The sequence below is a fragment of the Euleptes europaea genome, chromosome 2 (assembly GCF_029931775.1).
Source record: "Euleptes europaea isolate rEulEur1 chromosome 2, rEulEur1.hap1, whole genome shotgun sequence".
Classification (NCBI taxonomy): Eukaryota; Metazoa; Chordata; class Lepidosauria; order Squamata; family Sphaerodactylidae; genus Euleptes; species Euleptes europaea.
In genome coordinates, this window is record NC_079313.1 from 129,663,267 (window position 1) to 129,679,782 (window position 16,516).

The 16,516-nt window shown below is 45.0% G+C and overlaps 1 protein-coding gene across 1 annotated transcript; it reads left to right on the forward strand.

Annotated features, from left to right (window-relative positions):
- The first annotated feature begins 98 nt into the window (after positions 1–98).
- MTG2 (mitochondrial ribosome associated GTPase 2) lies at positions 99–16,017 on the forward strand. Its single transcript, XM_056845000.1, has 6 exons — positions 99–284; positions 6,392–6,539; positions 12,136–12,251; positions 12,449–12,667; positions 13,616–13,754; positions 15,623–16,017. Exons 1-6 carry the CDS (start codon positions 99–101, stop codon positions 16,015–16,017), a joined length of 1,203 nt encoding a protein of 400 aa, XP_056700978.1.
- The last annotated feature ends 499 nt before the right edge of the window (positions 16,018–16,516 follow it).

Sequence of the window (16,516 nt, forward strand, 5' to 3'; positions counted from 1 at the left end):
TCAGTTTTGTTGGGTTGTTTACAGCTATGTGTCTCTTCAGTTGCCTTGCTCTGGATGTCATTTTTTATTTGTTTGTCTGTTTTTTGTTCCAGGCAAACATGCTGCAAGTAAAAATCCTTGGGGCCTGGTTGGAAAGGAGATGCAGACCCACATGTTCATACATACTTGGTTGCTTATTGCAAAAACAAGCTAAGAACTGGCACCGGGATCTTAGCACAACTTGTGCAAAGTGTTCCAAATCTCGACGGTCCGGACACAAAAGAAACCTTTCAGAAAAGAAGCAGGTAATTTCTGAATCAAATGCTCAGATTAGTGACAAATCATATGTAGAATGTGAGCCACTGTGATACAATAGTTCTTCTTTCATTAACTGTCTGTTGGAGTTACCTGCTTCAGATTTCCTGTAACAAAATGTCTACAAGATCTTTGTATATTTAAAGAAAATATGGTGTGGGGGAGGGGATAGTTAAAATTGTGGTTAAGCATTTGGTAAGAGCTCTGGATTTTTTCTTTTCATGTGAGGGTTGCATAAGCATAAATGGGCTGTATCCAGAATCCTTGAGGAGGGAGCTGTGCTCACAGGATGGACGTTTCATACCTCCTCCTCTTGTCGCATCCCACTAAAATGCCTCCCTGTGAGTTCAGGGCATTTCCCCAGGAACAGTGTTGGGTCTGATGTGGGAGTTTGCAGCGGGAAGGGAGAATTGGCGAGAATTACCCCAGTCCTTTGGCAGGAAATAGGCATTGTATCAAACCCATAGATTTAAAAATAGATATCAGTCAAGCTGTTTTTTTAAAAAAATCAAGATTTTCTTTGTGCTGCTTACAAGTGTTTTCAAGATGCGGACCTCCCTGAGTTACATAAATCGGCTGCTGGAAGTTAATCCTGTATGTAAGTTTAGTAATACAAACCTATGCAAACTTTGGTTCTTGTAGGTTATCCGGGCTGTGTGACCGTGGTTTTGGTATTTTCTTTCCTGACTTTTCGCCAGCAGCTGTGGCAGGCATTTTCAGAGGAGTAACACTGAAGGACAATGTCTCTCAGCGTCAAGTGTGTAGGAAGAGTAATATAGAGTCAGAAAGGGGTTGCGGTTGAGCTGAGTCATTGTCCTTCAAAAAGTATCAAAGGTAATGTGCTAATCATTGTCCTGTAAGTATCAAGATAGTGTACTAATGAGGGTGTGGTATGTTAATGTGGAACCATTGTATTCTGAAGTGATCTGTTAACATGTGGAATCCAAGGCTAATCCGCATGGCTATTGTGGACTGTAGTCTTTGTTAGTCTGGAGGTTTTCAGGACAGGAAGACAAGCCTTATTCATTCTTAAATGAATAAGCTGTCCTTCAATGTTACTCCTCTGAAGATGCCTGCCACAGCTGCTGGCGAAACAGCAGGAAAGAAAATACCAAGACTATGGTCACACAGCCCGGATAACCTACAAGAACCAATGAACTCTGACCGTGAAAGCCTTTGACAATACTATGCAAACTTATTTCTAAGTCCCATTGAACTCCATGAGAAGAGCTTCTGAATAGTTTCAGAGGGTAGCCATGTTGATCTGCAGTAGAAGAGCTAGAATCAAGTCCAGTACCACTGTAGAGACCAACAAGATTTTCAAGGTATAAACATTCGAGAGTCAAAGTAACTGACAAAGAGAGCTTTGACTCTCAGCGTGGTGTAGTGGTTAAGAGTGGTGGTTTGGAGCGGTGAACTCTCATCTGGAGAACCGGGTTTGATCCCCCACTCCTCCACATGAGCGGCAGACACTAATCTGGTGAACTGGATTTGTTTCCCCACTCCCAACACATGAAGCCAGCTGGGTGACCTTGGGCTAGTCACAACTCTCTTAGAGCTCTCTCAGCCCCACCTACCTCACAGGGAGTCTGTTGTGGGGAGGATAAGGGAAGGTGATTGTAAGCCGGTTTGATTCTTCCTTAAGTGGTAGAGAAAGTCGGCATATAAAAACGAACTTTTCTTCTATCTCCCACCTTGTTCTTCTATTTTGTTCCTGTTCCGTCTTCTATCTTGTTGGTATCTAAGGTGCTACAGGACTCGAATCTTCTGAATAAACATAATAGGATTTGACTATACATTTTATTGGTTTACTGTGTTTGTATCCCACCCTCCTTCCTAGAAAGTCAGGGTAACACATGTAGATTTTCTCCCATCTTATTCTCACAGCAATCCTGTGAGATGCATTACATTGGGAGAATGTGACTGATGCCCAAACACATTCAGCGAGCTGCGAGTCTCAGCAGGGATTTGAACCTAATTCTCCCCATCCCAAGCCCATAATTGTGTTCACTGCATCACCCTGTCTTTTCCATTTAAATAATAAAAATAAAAAGGCCCTTTTAAATTGGTTGGCTTTTGCAGAATTATCAAGCCTGTAGATTGAGTTTTCACCCGCTTGAATATGTGCTTGGTTTACCCAGGTCACCAAGAATTAATGAATAGGTTTCCTAATAATTATTGCTCCACTGTAATCATCAGTGATTAATAATCAGTGTTGCGTATCTTTGCCATTCTTGTTAATGCTCTTTCTTGGTTCTGTCTTGTAGGTGCTAATAGTAAGCAAAACTGTAGGAAATTTTAAGAGTTGGCGGCTCATATCAGTTTCTCACGTTGAAGGAATCCGCAGCCAATGCCCAGCTTGTGTCAGATCAAGGCTTTATTCTTCCTTCATGATCTTTCTCAGTACTTGCTAACTGAAATCCTTTTAGAGCCAGCATGGTGTAGTGGTTAAGAGTGGTGGTTTGGAGCGGTGGAATCTGATCTGGAGAACCGGATTTGATTCCCCACTCCTCCACATGAGCGGCGGAGGCTAATCTGGTGAACTGGATTTGTTTCCCCACTCCTAAACATGAAGCCAGTTGGGTGACCTTGGGCTAGTCACACTCTCTCAGCCCCACCTACCTCACAGGGTGTCTGTTGTGGGGTGAGGAAGGTGATTGTAAATCGGTTTGATTCTCCCTTAAGTGGCAGAGAAAGTCCGCATATAAAAACCAACTCTCCTTCTTCTTCTTCTAAGTGGAGATACCATTGAGGGAATTGGAACTTTATGCACGAGAAGCATGCACTGTATACCATGCCATGGTCCTTTTCTAAGTGCTTTCTAGTCAGATAGCTACGGCCCTGTGTATCCTGCTGAATGAATGAACCTGCACTCAGATCATAGCCCATCCCATGGCTGGAAAGTTTATTTTATCCGGTACTGATTGGCCTTCGATCTGAACAAAGTGCTTAGTGATTCAGAATAGCTCAGTACAGAAGAGCCTGTGGCTCAATGAGAAGGTCCCAGGTTCAATCCCCAGCATCTCTAGTTTAAAAGGACCAGGCGGTAGGTAGGTGAGAGCTGCTGGAGAGCCGCTGCCAGCCTGAGTAGACAATGCTGACCTTAATGGACGGATGGTCTGATTCAGTACAAAGCAGCTTCCTCTGTATATTAAAGATGAGATGACAGGAATCACTTTGCAGTAAAAAAAATACGGTCCAATGAATCCCACCTGACTGGGAGAGAGAAATACTATCGAAGTTAGTTCTTTTGTGTGTGAAAGACTGCAAGTTATTGGCTTTGTGAATCCTTTTGGCAACAATGAACCTAGAAAAGGCCAGGCATTCTTCTGCAGTTCCTAAGTAATTTAAAGCAGCAGTTGCTTGTTTTAACCACTTGGTGATGCTACGTAAGTTGGGAAAAGGTGATGCTTTAAATACTGTCAGCACTTACATGCACAGCTGGTCATCTACATTTTGTTTGTATCCTCTAAGCCTGCATTACTTTCAGCGTCCAAAAAGTGGACCTTTCTTAGCCGTGTTCTCCTGACTGATCGTATGATAAACAATCCCCTTCCAGCTGTCTGAGCTTTTTTAAAAAAACAAGTGTTCTTGGGTGTTATTGCAAGACTACCATCCTCTATTGATTTAAGAATGAGGAAAAAAATGAAGATCGGAGAAGACAGCAATTATTTTGCTATATCACTTCAAGCAGAAGAGCTCAAAGAGAAATCAAGAACTAATTAGCTACAGTCTCCCATTATGAATACTGGGCCGTAGCCTGTTGGGATCATTAGTGAACTTTTGTTCTGTCCCTCATCCAGGGAAAAACAAAATATTAGATCGGTTTTTAATTAAAATGCTGGTTTCTCTTTTGTCCAAGGGCTGGCTTGATATAGAAAACTCTGTTTCAGTGTTCTTGCAGCCATTTCCTGTATACACTTGTCTTCTTTTTATGGCTCTGATATATTGGTGGATGGTGGAGAGTGCCCTCAAGTTGCAGCCAACTCATAGCGACCCTGTGGGGTTTTCAAGACAAGAGACATTCAGAGAGGGGGTTTGCCATTGCTTGCCTCTGCATAGCAACCTCAGAATTCCTTGGTGGTTTTCCATCTGCGTGGTGCCAGCGTGGCGTAGTGGTTAAGAGCGGTGGTTTGGAGCGGTGGACTCTGATCTGGAGACCCTTTGTTCGTCATAGCATCTTACACATAATCTATGCTCTTCTGTATCAGCGCATTGCTGGGGAGCATAGTGCTGGTCAAGGAACCTTATTTGCCATTGGTAGTCTTCTAATTAAAGAACCCCATGATAAGCTTCCAAGGAACCGTCAAGTTTCCTCAGGACATGGTTTGCCAGTCAGTATTTTAAAATAAATTTTTAAAAGCTTGCAAACTGGAAAAAAATGAAACATAAGGCCGCACGGCCTACATTATTTGCTTTTGGATTCTGTTTATAATCTCTAAAAGATACCATTCAGAAAACTGATAGTGAGTTCAGTTACTGTAGCTGTTGAGTAGAAATCAGCTAGGTCAATACTCTCTGATAATTGCCTTGTGACTGTCGGCCCCAGCCTTCAAAGATGTGTGCCCTTGTGCTTGATCCAAAATGGCAAATTGTTTGTGTGTGTGTCATTAAAGGCAAATTAAGTCAAACTCTGTTAACCTTCTGGGCTACATTTGCCTCAGATTCGCTGGCATTTACTCGGCTGATCAGATACAAAGGATTCTTATATTTTTGGTAGCTGATGTAGGGCTTCAGGGAGGTGTGGATTCCACATCCAACATGATAAGTAATTTCTGGCAGGGTATGAGCTTTCGTGAGCTGTAGGTTAGTCTTTTAGGTGCTACTGGACTCTTGCCCTTTTCTACTGCTGTGTGTGTGTAAAGTGCCGTCAAGTCGCAGCCGACTTATGGCGACCCCTTTTTGGGGTTTTCATGGCAAGAGACTATCAGAGGTGGTTTGCCAGTGCCTTCCTCTGCACAGCAACTCTGGTCTTCCTTGGTGGTCTCCCATCCAAATACTAACCAGGGCTGACCCTGCTTAGCTTCTGAGATCTGACGAGATCAGGCTAGCCTGGGCCATCTTGACAGACTAATACGGCTACCCATCATGATAAGTAATTGTTATGAATGCAAGAACCCTCTCCTCCTTGTCTCAGGTCAGCCTCAGGCCTGCTTCACACCACACGGCAATACGTCACAAGTGTCACACAGCTGTTGCTTTCAGAGAACGGACAGACCGATTTCATATTGTATAAGGTCTGCTTTACTTTGTAACTGTCTGCAGAGGTGACACCAATGCTCTCTTCCAGAAGTGGTTAAAGAGTGATGGGCAGGTGATGCCCCTACCCCAGGGGTCCCCAACATTTTTGCGCCTGTGGGCACATTCAGAAGTCTGACACGGCATGGTGGGCGCAGCAATGAAATGGCCGCCACAAAATGGCTGCCACAGGAGGCGGAGCCAGCCACAAAACGATTGCCACAGCTTAACTTCAGTCCCACCATGCAGGTCCTTTGTGCTGTGGTGGCAGCTACTATCAAAAAAACATTTCAAAAAATCTGCACAGAAGCCTTGCTGGGCAAAAGCCCTACCTGGCCCCACCCAGTTCCTAAAAACACTTGGCGAGTGCCAGAAAAGGTGTCTATGGGCACCATGGCGCCCGTGGGCACCACACTGGGGACTCCTGCTCTACGCCATCAGAGGTCAGCTGCCCAAAAGCTCCAACAGTATAAAAGTGTCTATCTGCCCTTCATATTTTGTGTTCATTGCAGGACATCCAGCCACAGCAAACGCAGTTGCTGAGTGAAGCAGACCTTGCACTTTGTAATTCTTACCTCTAGGATCAGCTGACAAACAGCTCATTCCTGAGCCTTGCAGTGGCCGGGGACAGCGTGGCCGAGGCGTCAGCGCCGCCACGCCTCCAAAGAGGTTTCCCAGCCGCTGCAAGGCTAAAAAAACCCTCTTAAAAGCAAAAAAGGGGAAATAGCCCCATTGAAAACAGCGGTGCTGTGCCAAGAAGAACCTGAACCTTTTGAAATACGTTTACAATTGAAGATCTCTGAATCGTTGTTCGAGCAATATGTTGATTGGCTTCTCTGCCTGTCTTTCTCTACGTCAGTCCCAATACTTTGTAGACCACCGAAAGGTTCAGATGACGGGAGGAAAAGGAGGTGATGGTATTAGCTGTTTTCACAGTGAACCTAGGAAAATGTACGGAGGTCCTGACGGTGGAAATGGAGGAGACGGGGGGCACATTATCTTGAAAGGTAAGAGGATAACATCTTTTGTGCCAATCCTCTCAGTTTTGAAAGCAACTGTTCTTGTGAAGTTGTCTGAACTCATTGCTTGCTTTTTCTCAAAGTTGAGCTGGGGGGTGGCTGATAAACGAGAGAAGCTCTTCAATCAATCAAATTTTATTTCGATACAATATCAGCTCTGAATAAAAATCAAAGTTAGGTTAAAATAATAAAAGGTTGATGGTTCTGGGAAGGATGATTTGAAGAAGAGGAGGAAAGATCTTCTATGGGTAAAGGTTTTCAATCAGCCGTTTATGAATCCCATAAGACTGGAGGCAAAATGTGGCTACTTGAGTAGTTATCTCCCGAGAAAAGTCTGCTAAGAGAAGGGAAACTGTAGCTGAGAGAAGCTCTTACAGGTACTTTCTCACATATAAGTAATTAATTCAGTCAACAATGTTGTTTCTGCGTCTGTGTGGCTTGGGCACATTAATAAAGACTGATATTGGATATCTGAAATGCATTTAGTTTTATCTACTGTATTTATTTCTTGACCGTTCATTCCTAGCATTGCTCTGGAGGTGGCTTCCCATTAAGAACAATTCCAAAGAATAACAATTGAAACAGTAAAAAAAATTATCAAAGTCCCATGATAAACAATACAACTAATAGAGTAGCGAAATGAACAGTTAAGAATGATACTTGAAACTGGCAGCATTCTGTATTGGCCTATTAATAAGCTCAATAACAGCAGAACAAAAAAAATCAACAAAAGATCGTGGAGAACAAGGCTTTCACCTGGGGTTTGATGGTTGGTAGGCTTACCTCCAAGTGTAGGGAGGCAGCTTCACTATCAAGGTGCCACAGTAGAAAAGGACCTGTCCCTCATAATTGTCCACATTACTTCCAAAAGTGAGAGTACGCACAATAGGGCATCAGACGCTCTTAACTAACAGGCATCTTTGTGTGGTAGTAGGTAGCCCTTCACTGTACCATCATTCCTGGCCATGTAGGGCTTTATAGGTAACTGCTGTTCCTGAATGAAGGTAACAAATGCCACTTGGTTAAACAGTGTCTGTTATCTGTGATGAGCTGTTAATTATTTCCAAGCTGAGGGATGGAGCGACAGATTTGAAAGCTGCAGATATGAACATGAGGAAATTGAAATTGTTCAAGATTTTCTATTCCTTGGCTCCATCATCAACCAAAAGGGAGACTGCAGCCAAGAAATCAGAAGGAGATTGAGACTGGGAAAGGACAGCCATGAAGGAGCTAGAAAAGATTCTGAAGTGTAAGGATGTGTCATGGCCACCAAGATTAAGTTAAATTATGCCATCGTATTCCCTATTACTATGTATGGATGTGAAAACTGGACATTGAAGAAAGCTGATAGGAAGAAAGTAGATTCCTTTGAAATGGGGTGTTGAAGGAGAGTGTTACAGATACCCTGGACTGCCAAAAAAACATATCAGTGGGTTCTAGATAAAATCAAGTCTGAACTGACCCTAGAAGCTAAAATGACTAAACTGAGGCTATCGTATTTTGGTCACATTATGAGAAGACAGGAGTCACTGGAAAAGACAACGATCGGTTTCTCTGGAGAAAAAAGAGGAAGACCCAACAAGAGATGGACTTACTCAATAAAGGAAGCCACAGCCCTCAGTTTTCAAGACCTGAGCAAGGCTGTCAAGGATAGGACATTTTGGAGGACTTTCATTCATAGGGTCACCATGAGTCGGGAGCGACTTGACGGCACTTAACACACACGCACACAGATACGAACATGCCTTTTTACTCAGCTGACTGGGGGATGTTTTACTGCTAAGAAGGCATAACCAAGTTCAATAACATCTTGGGTCACATGGACTACTTGGTGAGACCTCGTTTTTATTCATGAAAGTCAATGATATTTTTTTTTCCTCTTGAAGGCTGGCATTATCTCATCTTTCCTTATATTTCCAGGATGCACTTCAGTGTTGTGGCAACGAGAGCGGCATAAGAGCCTAAACAGGATAGAATAGTTTCTTGAGAGCCAGTGTAGAAAGTACTTCAAAACAGCCTTGAAACGTGCTTGTTAGTTTAACAGCTGAGTTTCACAAGCCAGGATGTCGCCAGAAGACAACTGAGAAGAAGAAGATGATGAAGTGGTCTTATTGTAGTGGGGTGATCAGAATAAACATGGGCCGGCATGGGCACAAGCTATTGCAATTGATTTTTTCCACACAGAGGTGTTTGATACAGTCTGCACAGACTCGTCATATAATTTTTGCATGGACGTATCCTCTGTTTAGGGAATTCATAATATGTGAAGGGAACCAAACCTCCGCTGAGATCCGTGGAACGAAAGCTTACAGGTTCCATTTATTAGGCCAGTGTCTAAATGTACCGACTTCCTTTGATCTGATGAGTGAGATTAAAAAAAAAACACTGAGTAGCAGTGCAATTCGCTGCATGTTTACTCAGAAGTAAGTCCCAGTTAAATGTGCATACATAAGGACTGTGTTATCCTCAGAATTCTGCCCTGATGTGTGCATGGCCTGTGGTGGGTATATGGAGCTCTGTCCTATGCATGCTTAGTTTTAGAGCCAAGCTAGGCATGACAGCGTCCTGGAGTCCGCCACAGGGTGGCCTCTGCCATTTTACAGATGAAAGCCCCTCTGTTTACAAAAGCTGTGTAGCCCGAGTCCTTATCAGGACTACGGCTGTCACACCCTCACACGCTGTTTTCAAGAGTCCAAATCTCCACTGTTGGAGCTCTTAAAAACAGCATGTGGATGGTTGAGGGAAGAGGTGTCCCTCCCTCCACGGTCCCAATCAGGATTGGGCCCCTGCAGCTTTTGTAAACCGAGGGAATTTCACCCCTAAATTGGCGAAGGCATCTCCGTGGTGGACTCAGGGACACTGTCATATCTAGCATGGTGCAGTGGTTGGGAGCGGCAGACTCTAATCTGGAGAACTGGGTTCAATTTCCCCCTCCACATGAAGCCTGCTGGGTGACCTTTGGCCAGTCACAGTTCTCCCAGAGCTCTTTCAGCCCCACCTGCCTCACAGGGTGTCTGTTGTGGGGAGGGGAAAGGTGATTGTAAGCTGCTTTGAGACTCCTTAAGGAAGAGAAAAACGGCATAAAAGATTGTGGGGAAAGGAAGGGAAGGAGTCTGTTGTGGGGAGAGGCAGGGAAGGAGATTGTAAGCCGCTTTGATTCTTCTGACAGTAGAGAAAAGCAGGGTATAAAAGTTGTCTGTTTTGGGGAGAGGAAGGGAAGGAGATTGTGACTGTTGTGGGGAGAGGAAGGGAAGGAGTCTGCTGTGAGGACTCCCACAAAGTGTCTGTTGTGTCCGTTGTGGGGAGAGGCAGGGAAGGAGATTGTAAGCCGCTTTGAGACTCCTTACAGAAGAGAAAAGCGGGGTATAAAAACCAACTCTTCTAGGTTGGTTCTTAGTCGGCGTAGTTTTCCTTGTGTTCAGTGGGGCTTACTTCCACATGTTCAAAGGCTTGCTTGCATTGTTAGCGGGCTTTCTGGGGCATCTCCAAACTTCTGTGCCCATGGCCATGCCTAAATTAAGTTAATGGTGCCGACATTGGCTTTAAAGTGCTCTGGAGTTTGCTCAGTGACTCTTCATTTGATCAGCTCGGCTTCTCGTGTTACTTAACTCGCTGTTGGAAGATAATTGCATAACTCAAACACTTGAACTCAAATATGCCTCTATAGTTTCTGCTCAACAATTATGTTGAAATTGCACCTTTTGAAAAAGGCAGTTTCTCCACAAACGAAAAGCAAAATTATTATAGTTGAGGCATCCTTTCCTGCAAGCAGAGACGAGCCGTTCTTTTAAAAGTTGATCGCTGAACTGTTCACAAAGTGCTACAAAATGTTTAGTGGTGGTTATTTTTCTGGCAACGTTTGTCATTCGTACATTTTAATTTGCATTCCAGAAAGTTTCTTAAGCTCCTTATATACTTATCCGTGTTGTAATCTCAGTTCCATTTTGTTCTGAAACGCTGTCTTAAGGAGCTTAGCGGTGCTATCTGTCTCTAATAATAGTGGTAATATTTGTTAAGCACCCCGATAACTGGACATGATACAGAACATGTAAGAAAAGGGCTCCTAATGGGATCTAATGCAGATAATGAAAACAAAATAATTAAAAAACCTGGAGGAAGAAAAGGAGAATATCAGGAATAAAGCCATAACAACATGGCCACTGGGTAGTTTGAATAGATGAGTTCTGAGACATGTTTAAACAATGGAAGATAAATGACTTCACTGGAAGCTAATAGCTTCACTGAACACCAATTGGCAATGATTTCGTAAAAAGAAGCAATGAGGACAAAAGTTCAGAGATGAACCAGAGGAAGAAGTTTGAGTCTAACTTAGTAAGCAATCCCAAACCAACATAACAAAAAGATCAGGGTAAATAATGTACTACTAAAGATAAAGGTCCCCTGTGCAAGCACCGGGTCATTCCTGACCCATTGGATGACATCACATCCCGACGTTTACTAGACAGGCTTTGTTTACAGTGTCGTTTGCCAGTGCCTTCCCCAGTCATCTTCCCTTTATCCCCAGCAAGCTGGGTACTCATTTTACCGACCTCGGAAGGATGGGAGGCTGAGTCAACCTTGAGCCGGCTACCTGAAACCAACTTCCGTTGGGATCAAACTCAGGTCGTGAGCAGAGCTTGGACTGCAGTACGGCAGCTTACCACTCTGCCCCACGGGGCTCTTAATGCACTACTAGTAGTAGTTTATTGTATAAGACCATAGGCCATTACAATCTAAAACAATATAAGGGTAGAATCATAGAGTTGGAAGGGACCACAAGGGTCATCTAGTCCAACCCCCTGCACAATGCAGGAAATTCACAACTACCTCCCCCCCACACCCAGTGACCCCTACTCCATGCCCAGAAAATGGCCAAGGTGCCCTCCCTCTCATCATCTGCTTAAGGTCATACACTCAGCATTGCTGACAGATGGCCGTCTAACCTCTTCTTAAAAACCTCCAGGGAATGAGAGTAAATAATGTAGACTTGGCTTCCTCTCCATTTTACTTTGTATACCTGTCCTCCCCACCATGAGGGGCGCTAGGCTGAGAGACAGTGACTGGCCCAGGGTCATCCAACTTAATGGCAGAATGGAGAGCTAAAGCTGAGTCTTTCATGCTTGTCTCTTACATTCTAACCACTGTGCTACAGTGGGAAACATACCCAGGCAAAGGGAATCTGAAGCGGATAAACAAGATCATATTTGCGTGCTGAAAATACGAAAATGAGTGGCAGGATGCAAGAGCAATACGAAAGGCTTAAACTGGGAAAGGTGAAGGTTAGCTTAGAGAGAGAAAACCAGAGCGAACCACGGTGCAGGTAGAATCAAGAAAAAAAGAGGCCACACTTCAAGAAGGATGGGGACAGAATGGAGTGGGTGCAGAGGAGAGCTACAAGGATGATCAGGGGCCTGGAGACCAAGCCCTACGAGGAAAGGCTGAGAGACTTGGAAATATTTAGTCTGGAGAAGAGGAGGTTGAGGGAGGGACATGATTGCTCTCTTTAAGTATTTGAAGGGCTGCCACTTAGAGGAGGGCAGGGAGCTGCTCTGTTTCTTTTACAATGCTGGATCTTGTTTTACAGTGGACCAGCAAGTCAAATCCTTGTCTTCGGTTCTCCCAATCTATAGAGGGGCCAGTGGAGAAAAGGGGGGAAGCAAAAACTGTTACGGTTCTGTGGGTCGCTGCACTTACATTAAGGTAAGCAGCTGTTGCTTTTTCTTGCACAGTATACGTATTGAGTCTAATCCTTTTGCTCGTGCCTAACTTCATGGCCTGTGGGAGAGCTTGCTGAGCTTGCTAGTGTGGTGTGCGGGGTTTCTCTTTGCATGCAGGCAAACAGCGAACTGCCAAACGTTGGTCTTTTGTTTTGCTTAGACCTCTCTTATGCTTTCAAGGTTCCCATGGGTACCGTGGTGAAGGAGGATGGCGAGGTCGTGGCCAATCTCAGCCAGCACGGCGAAGAATACGTCGCAGCCTATGGGGGCGCCGGAGGGAAAGGCAATCGCTTCTTCCTGGACAATTTCAATCGCGCGCCCGTGACAGCGACTGAAGGAGAACCAGGTCAAGAAAGAGTTCTGCATCTGGAACTCAAGACTATGGCCCACGCGGGGATGGTGAGCGTTCTTTGTTTCAGGAGGTCCGAAGAAACCAAAACTTCCTTTTTAAGTCAAGAAAGAATCTCCGTAACTTCTCTGGGCAATGTGAATTGTGTTAAAACGTGGCATGTGGGATAATTTGCTCCCTCCTTCTAATTCTTGGTTTGGGGGCATCTTAATTAGACCTATTGATTTGCTGGCTCAAGTTGCTGATAATGCCTAACAGCCTAAAAATCTCATCTAGCCATTATTGACTTGAAGCGTAGGGCTGTGGCAAAGGGGAATTGGTCTTCTAGACGTTGGCTTGATGAACATTGATGCAGGTCATCCAAGCGGGTTTTTTATCCTAGACCCCCTGTGATTACATAGGGAGCCAGCGTGGTGTAGTGGTTAAGAGTGGTGGTTTGGAGCGGTGGACTCACGTCTGGAGAACCGGGTTTGATTCCTCACTCCTCCACGAGTCATGGAGGCTAGTCTGGTGAGCCAGGTTGATTCCCCCACTCCTACACATGAAGCCAGATGGGTGAAGCCAGCTATTGACCTTACACCTTTATATGTACGGACAGTCTGTGATTCTGCGGTGCAAAACTATTGTGTCTGGAAATTTTGATGTGTTGGCACGAGATTGGTCAGTCAACCGTATTAATAAACTTGAGCCAGCTAGGTGACCTTGGGCTAGTCACAGCTGTCTTAGAGCTCTCGCTGCCCCACCTACCTCACAGGGTGTCTGTTGTGGGGAGGGGAAGGTGATTGTAAGCTGGTTTGAGTCTCCCTTAAGTGGTAGAGAAAGTCGGCATATAAAAACTAACTCTTCTTTATATGAAAGTATGCAGGTGCTTTCTTTTTCACAACCAATCTGTGCAGTTTGATGGTTTACGGTGATTTGTGACGACAGCAGGGTGGCGCTGTCAGGGGCGGTTGCCCTTCAGATAATCCAGATTGGGCTCTTGATTTTGAACGTTCCAGGTGGGATTCCCTAACGCAGGGAAGTCTTCGCTGTTACGAGCCATCTCCAACGCAAAACCGGCAGTGGCGGCGTACCCGTTCACAACCTTAAATCCTCACGTGGGCATCGTCCATTATGAAAATTATGAGCAAGTCGCAGGTATGGTTTCGTGAGACTTCGCTATTGCTGCTGAATATTTGTTTTGATTGAGTTGTCAGCAGTGCATTCCTTCTCGAAAGGGTATAAACAAATGGTGCGATATTTCTATAAAACTGGTGCGATGCCTCCTATGTCCCTTAGCAGTAGATAAGAGCAAGAGTCCAGCAGCACCTTAAAGACGTAACAAAATTTCTGGCAGGGTATGAGCTCTCGTGAGCCTCAGCTCACTTCTTCAGATAGCTCATACCCTGCCAGAAATGGCTTTTGTCTTTAAGGTGATACTGGACTCTTGCTCTTTTTTTCTACTACTATTGACAGACTAACATGGCTACCCGTCATGATCTATCTCCTATGTCCCTTGTAATACATGGTTACTCTGGTCTTTGATACCCTAGTCAGTGGTCTTGAGCCTGTGGGTTGGGAGCCTCAAGTGGCTCTCAAGCCCCTAGAGAGCCACCTTTTTTGTTCTGTGGCAGGATCTGCTGCCAAGGCATATGTGTAGCAATCAAGGGTGTGATGTTCCCCTCCTGTCTCTTTGCGTGCACTCTGAGAATAGCCACAGGATAGTGAGATGAAGTTACTCAGTGGTGGAGAGGATTATATTTTAGCACTGGCAGGTCCGGACACTGTGGTTCCTCCTCTTCTTGCCACTTGACTGTGATGTCCCACACTCACTATTCAGTGTCCCCCTGCTGCCACATGGGGATTAAGACCCCCCTGTTCTTAGACCGTGGTCTTGAGCAATAGAAGCATAAAACCTAAACAAGACCCCTATCTAAAAACGCCTCCCTTCGACTCTTCTCTGCAGCCTCTAAAAACCGTGCAACGAAATAAGTACATTGAGGGCCAGAGTCCTCTAAGAGGAACTGAACTTTTTCTGTAAAGTTGCTCGAGAAAATGTGGACCATTTATTAAAACATGACAGAATCCATTTTAGCCAGTCTGAAAAAGGGATCCTTAGCAGACAACCCAGCAAAACCATTGAAAAAGGGCAATTAAATCTCAAGTGCGTAAAGGTTCTACATAACTTTCAACCAACCAGAGAATCCAAATGGGCATACCTGTGGTTGAAAGGTGGCCCCCTAAGGCTCCAGACCACCACCCTAGACCAAACAGGGCCAAAAAAAAAATGTAATTGTTGAGACCACAGAGCAGTCCATTAAAGTGAAAAACTTCCTGCAGTTGATCAAAATACAAGTACAGCTTTAAGCTGCAACCAGGCATCAAGTACCAACCTGTCAAATACTTATTTATTTTTTTTGTTTATTTATTTATTCAAATTTATAGCCCGCCCTCATCCCCAGCAAGCCAGGGTCAGGGCGGGTAACAATAATTAAAATACATAAAATCATCAAGTATCATTAAAACATCAATGCCTTAATAGAACATCAATGAAACCTCGTAATACACTCATAAACAGGTGGCCTTAAATTTACCTAGGTGCCACTGTATAACAAAATATCAGCAGATCAACCCCCCCACAGATGTTAAGAGTGGGGGGGAGGGATGGGGAGGCCAGTAATGATAGACGCTCTTGTGGCCGTCCTCAATTATAGGCCTGGCGGAACAGCTCCCTTTTACAGGCCATCCGGAACTCCTTAAGATCCCGCATGGGGCCTGATGTCACCAGGAAGACTTCCACCAGGCCGGGGCCGAAAAAGCCCTGGCCCTTGTTGAGGATAGCCGCACATTCTTCGGGCTGGGGACCACCAGGAGATTACTATTAGTAGAGTGTATGGCTCTTTAGGGGGCAGACCAGGAGAGGCGGTCCCGCAGGTACGGTGGTTTCATACTTGCCAGTTTACAAGTTCTCATGACCCCTCTCAAACTACCAGAACTCTACCACTTGCTGCGTTCTGTCTTTGCAGTTGCTGACATCCCCGGCATCATAAAAGGAGCCCATGAAAACAGGGGCCTGGGCTTTGCCTTCCTGAGACACATCGAACGCTGTCTCTTTCTTCTGTATGTGCTGGATCTCTCTGTGTCTGAGCCATGGACTCAGCTCCAAGACTTAAAGTACGAACTGGAACAGTACGAAGAAGGCTTGTCGAATAGGCCGCACGCCATCATTGGAAATAAGCTCGACCTTCCCCAGTCGAAGAGCAATTTAGCTCTGCTTAAGGAGCGAGTGGAACACAGGGTCATCCCCCTCTCCGCTCTGACGGGGGAAAATCTAGAGGAATTGTTCTTGCACCTGAAAGAACTGTATGATGATTACATCAAAACCGAAGAAGCCCGGAAGCAAAAACCTCTAAAATGGTAGCTGGCCACGGTTCTGCAAATGCAATTCTGCATTTAGGCGGAAGAAACGGGGGGAAGCGTGTATGATTTGTAGTCTTCCGTCGGTTGAACGCATGACTGCAGGATTTACTTTTCTCCTCCAGGCCTAAGGATACGCTGAAAAATAAATTGTTTCTTCTCATTTGGAGGTGAGAGAAAAGAGAATCCCTAAACCATTCTTCAGTTGATCTGATTTGCAGCATGTTACACCGAATGTGGACTTCTGGGTGCAAGAAGGAAACACCCGCGCGTTACTGATGTCAAATTCTTGGCCCCACCCTGGAAATTGTGCTTTTGTTCACACGGGGGGGGCAAAACTAGAAGTGCGGGTCTTTAAAGAGTTGGGGTTCCCTGCAGCCACCGGGGACGGCTCTCAAAAAGCAAAGGAGAGTCCATTTGAGCTCCGAATGCCACTGTGGCGGGGGACCTTCCTACCCCTCCCCTCCCCAGCCATTTTTCCCATGCTGAAACAGCTTGGGCGG

What these genes read in the sequence shown, in the direction of transcription:
- MTG2 (XM_056845000.1), top strand. Translation starts at nt 99, where the DNA reads ATGCTGCAAGTAAAAATCCTTGGGGCCTGGTTGGAAAGGAGATGCAGA. An exon ending in ACCTTTCAGAAAAGAAGCAG is followed by an intron (nt 285 to 6,391) that starts GTAATTTCTGAA and finishes TCTCTACGTCAG; the next exon opens with TCCCAATACTTTGTAGACCA. An exon ending in AAATTATGAGCAAGTCGCAG is followed by an intron (nt 13,755 to 15,622) that starts GTATGGTTTCGT and finishes CTGTCTTTGCAG; the next exon opens with TTGCTGACATCCCCGGCATC.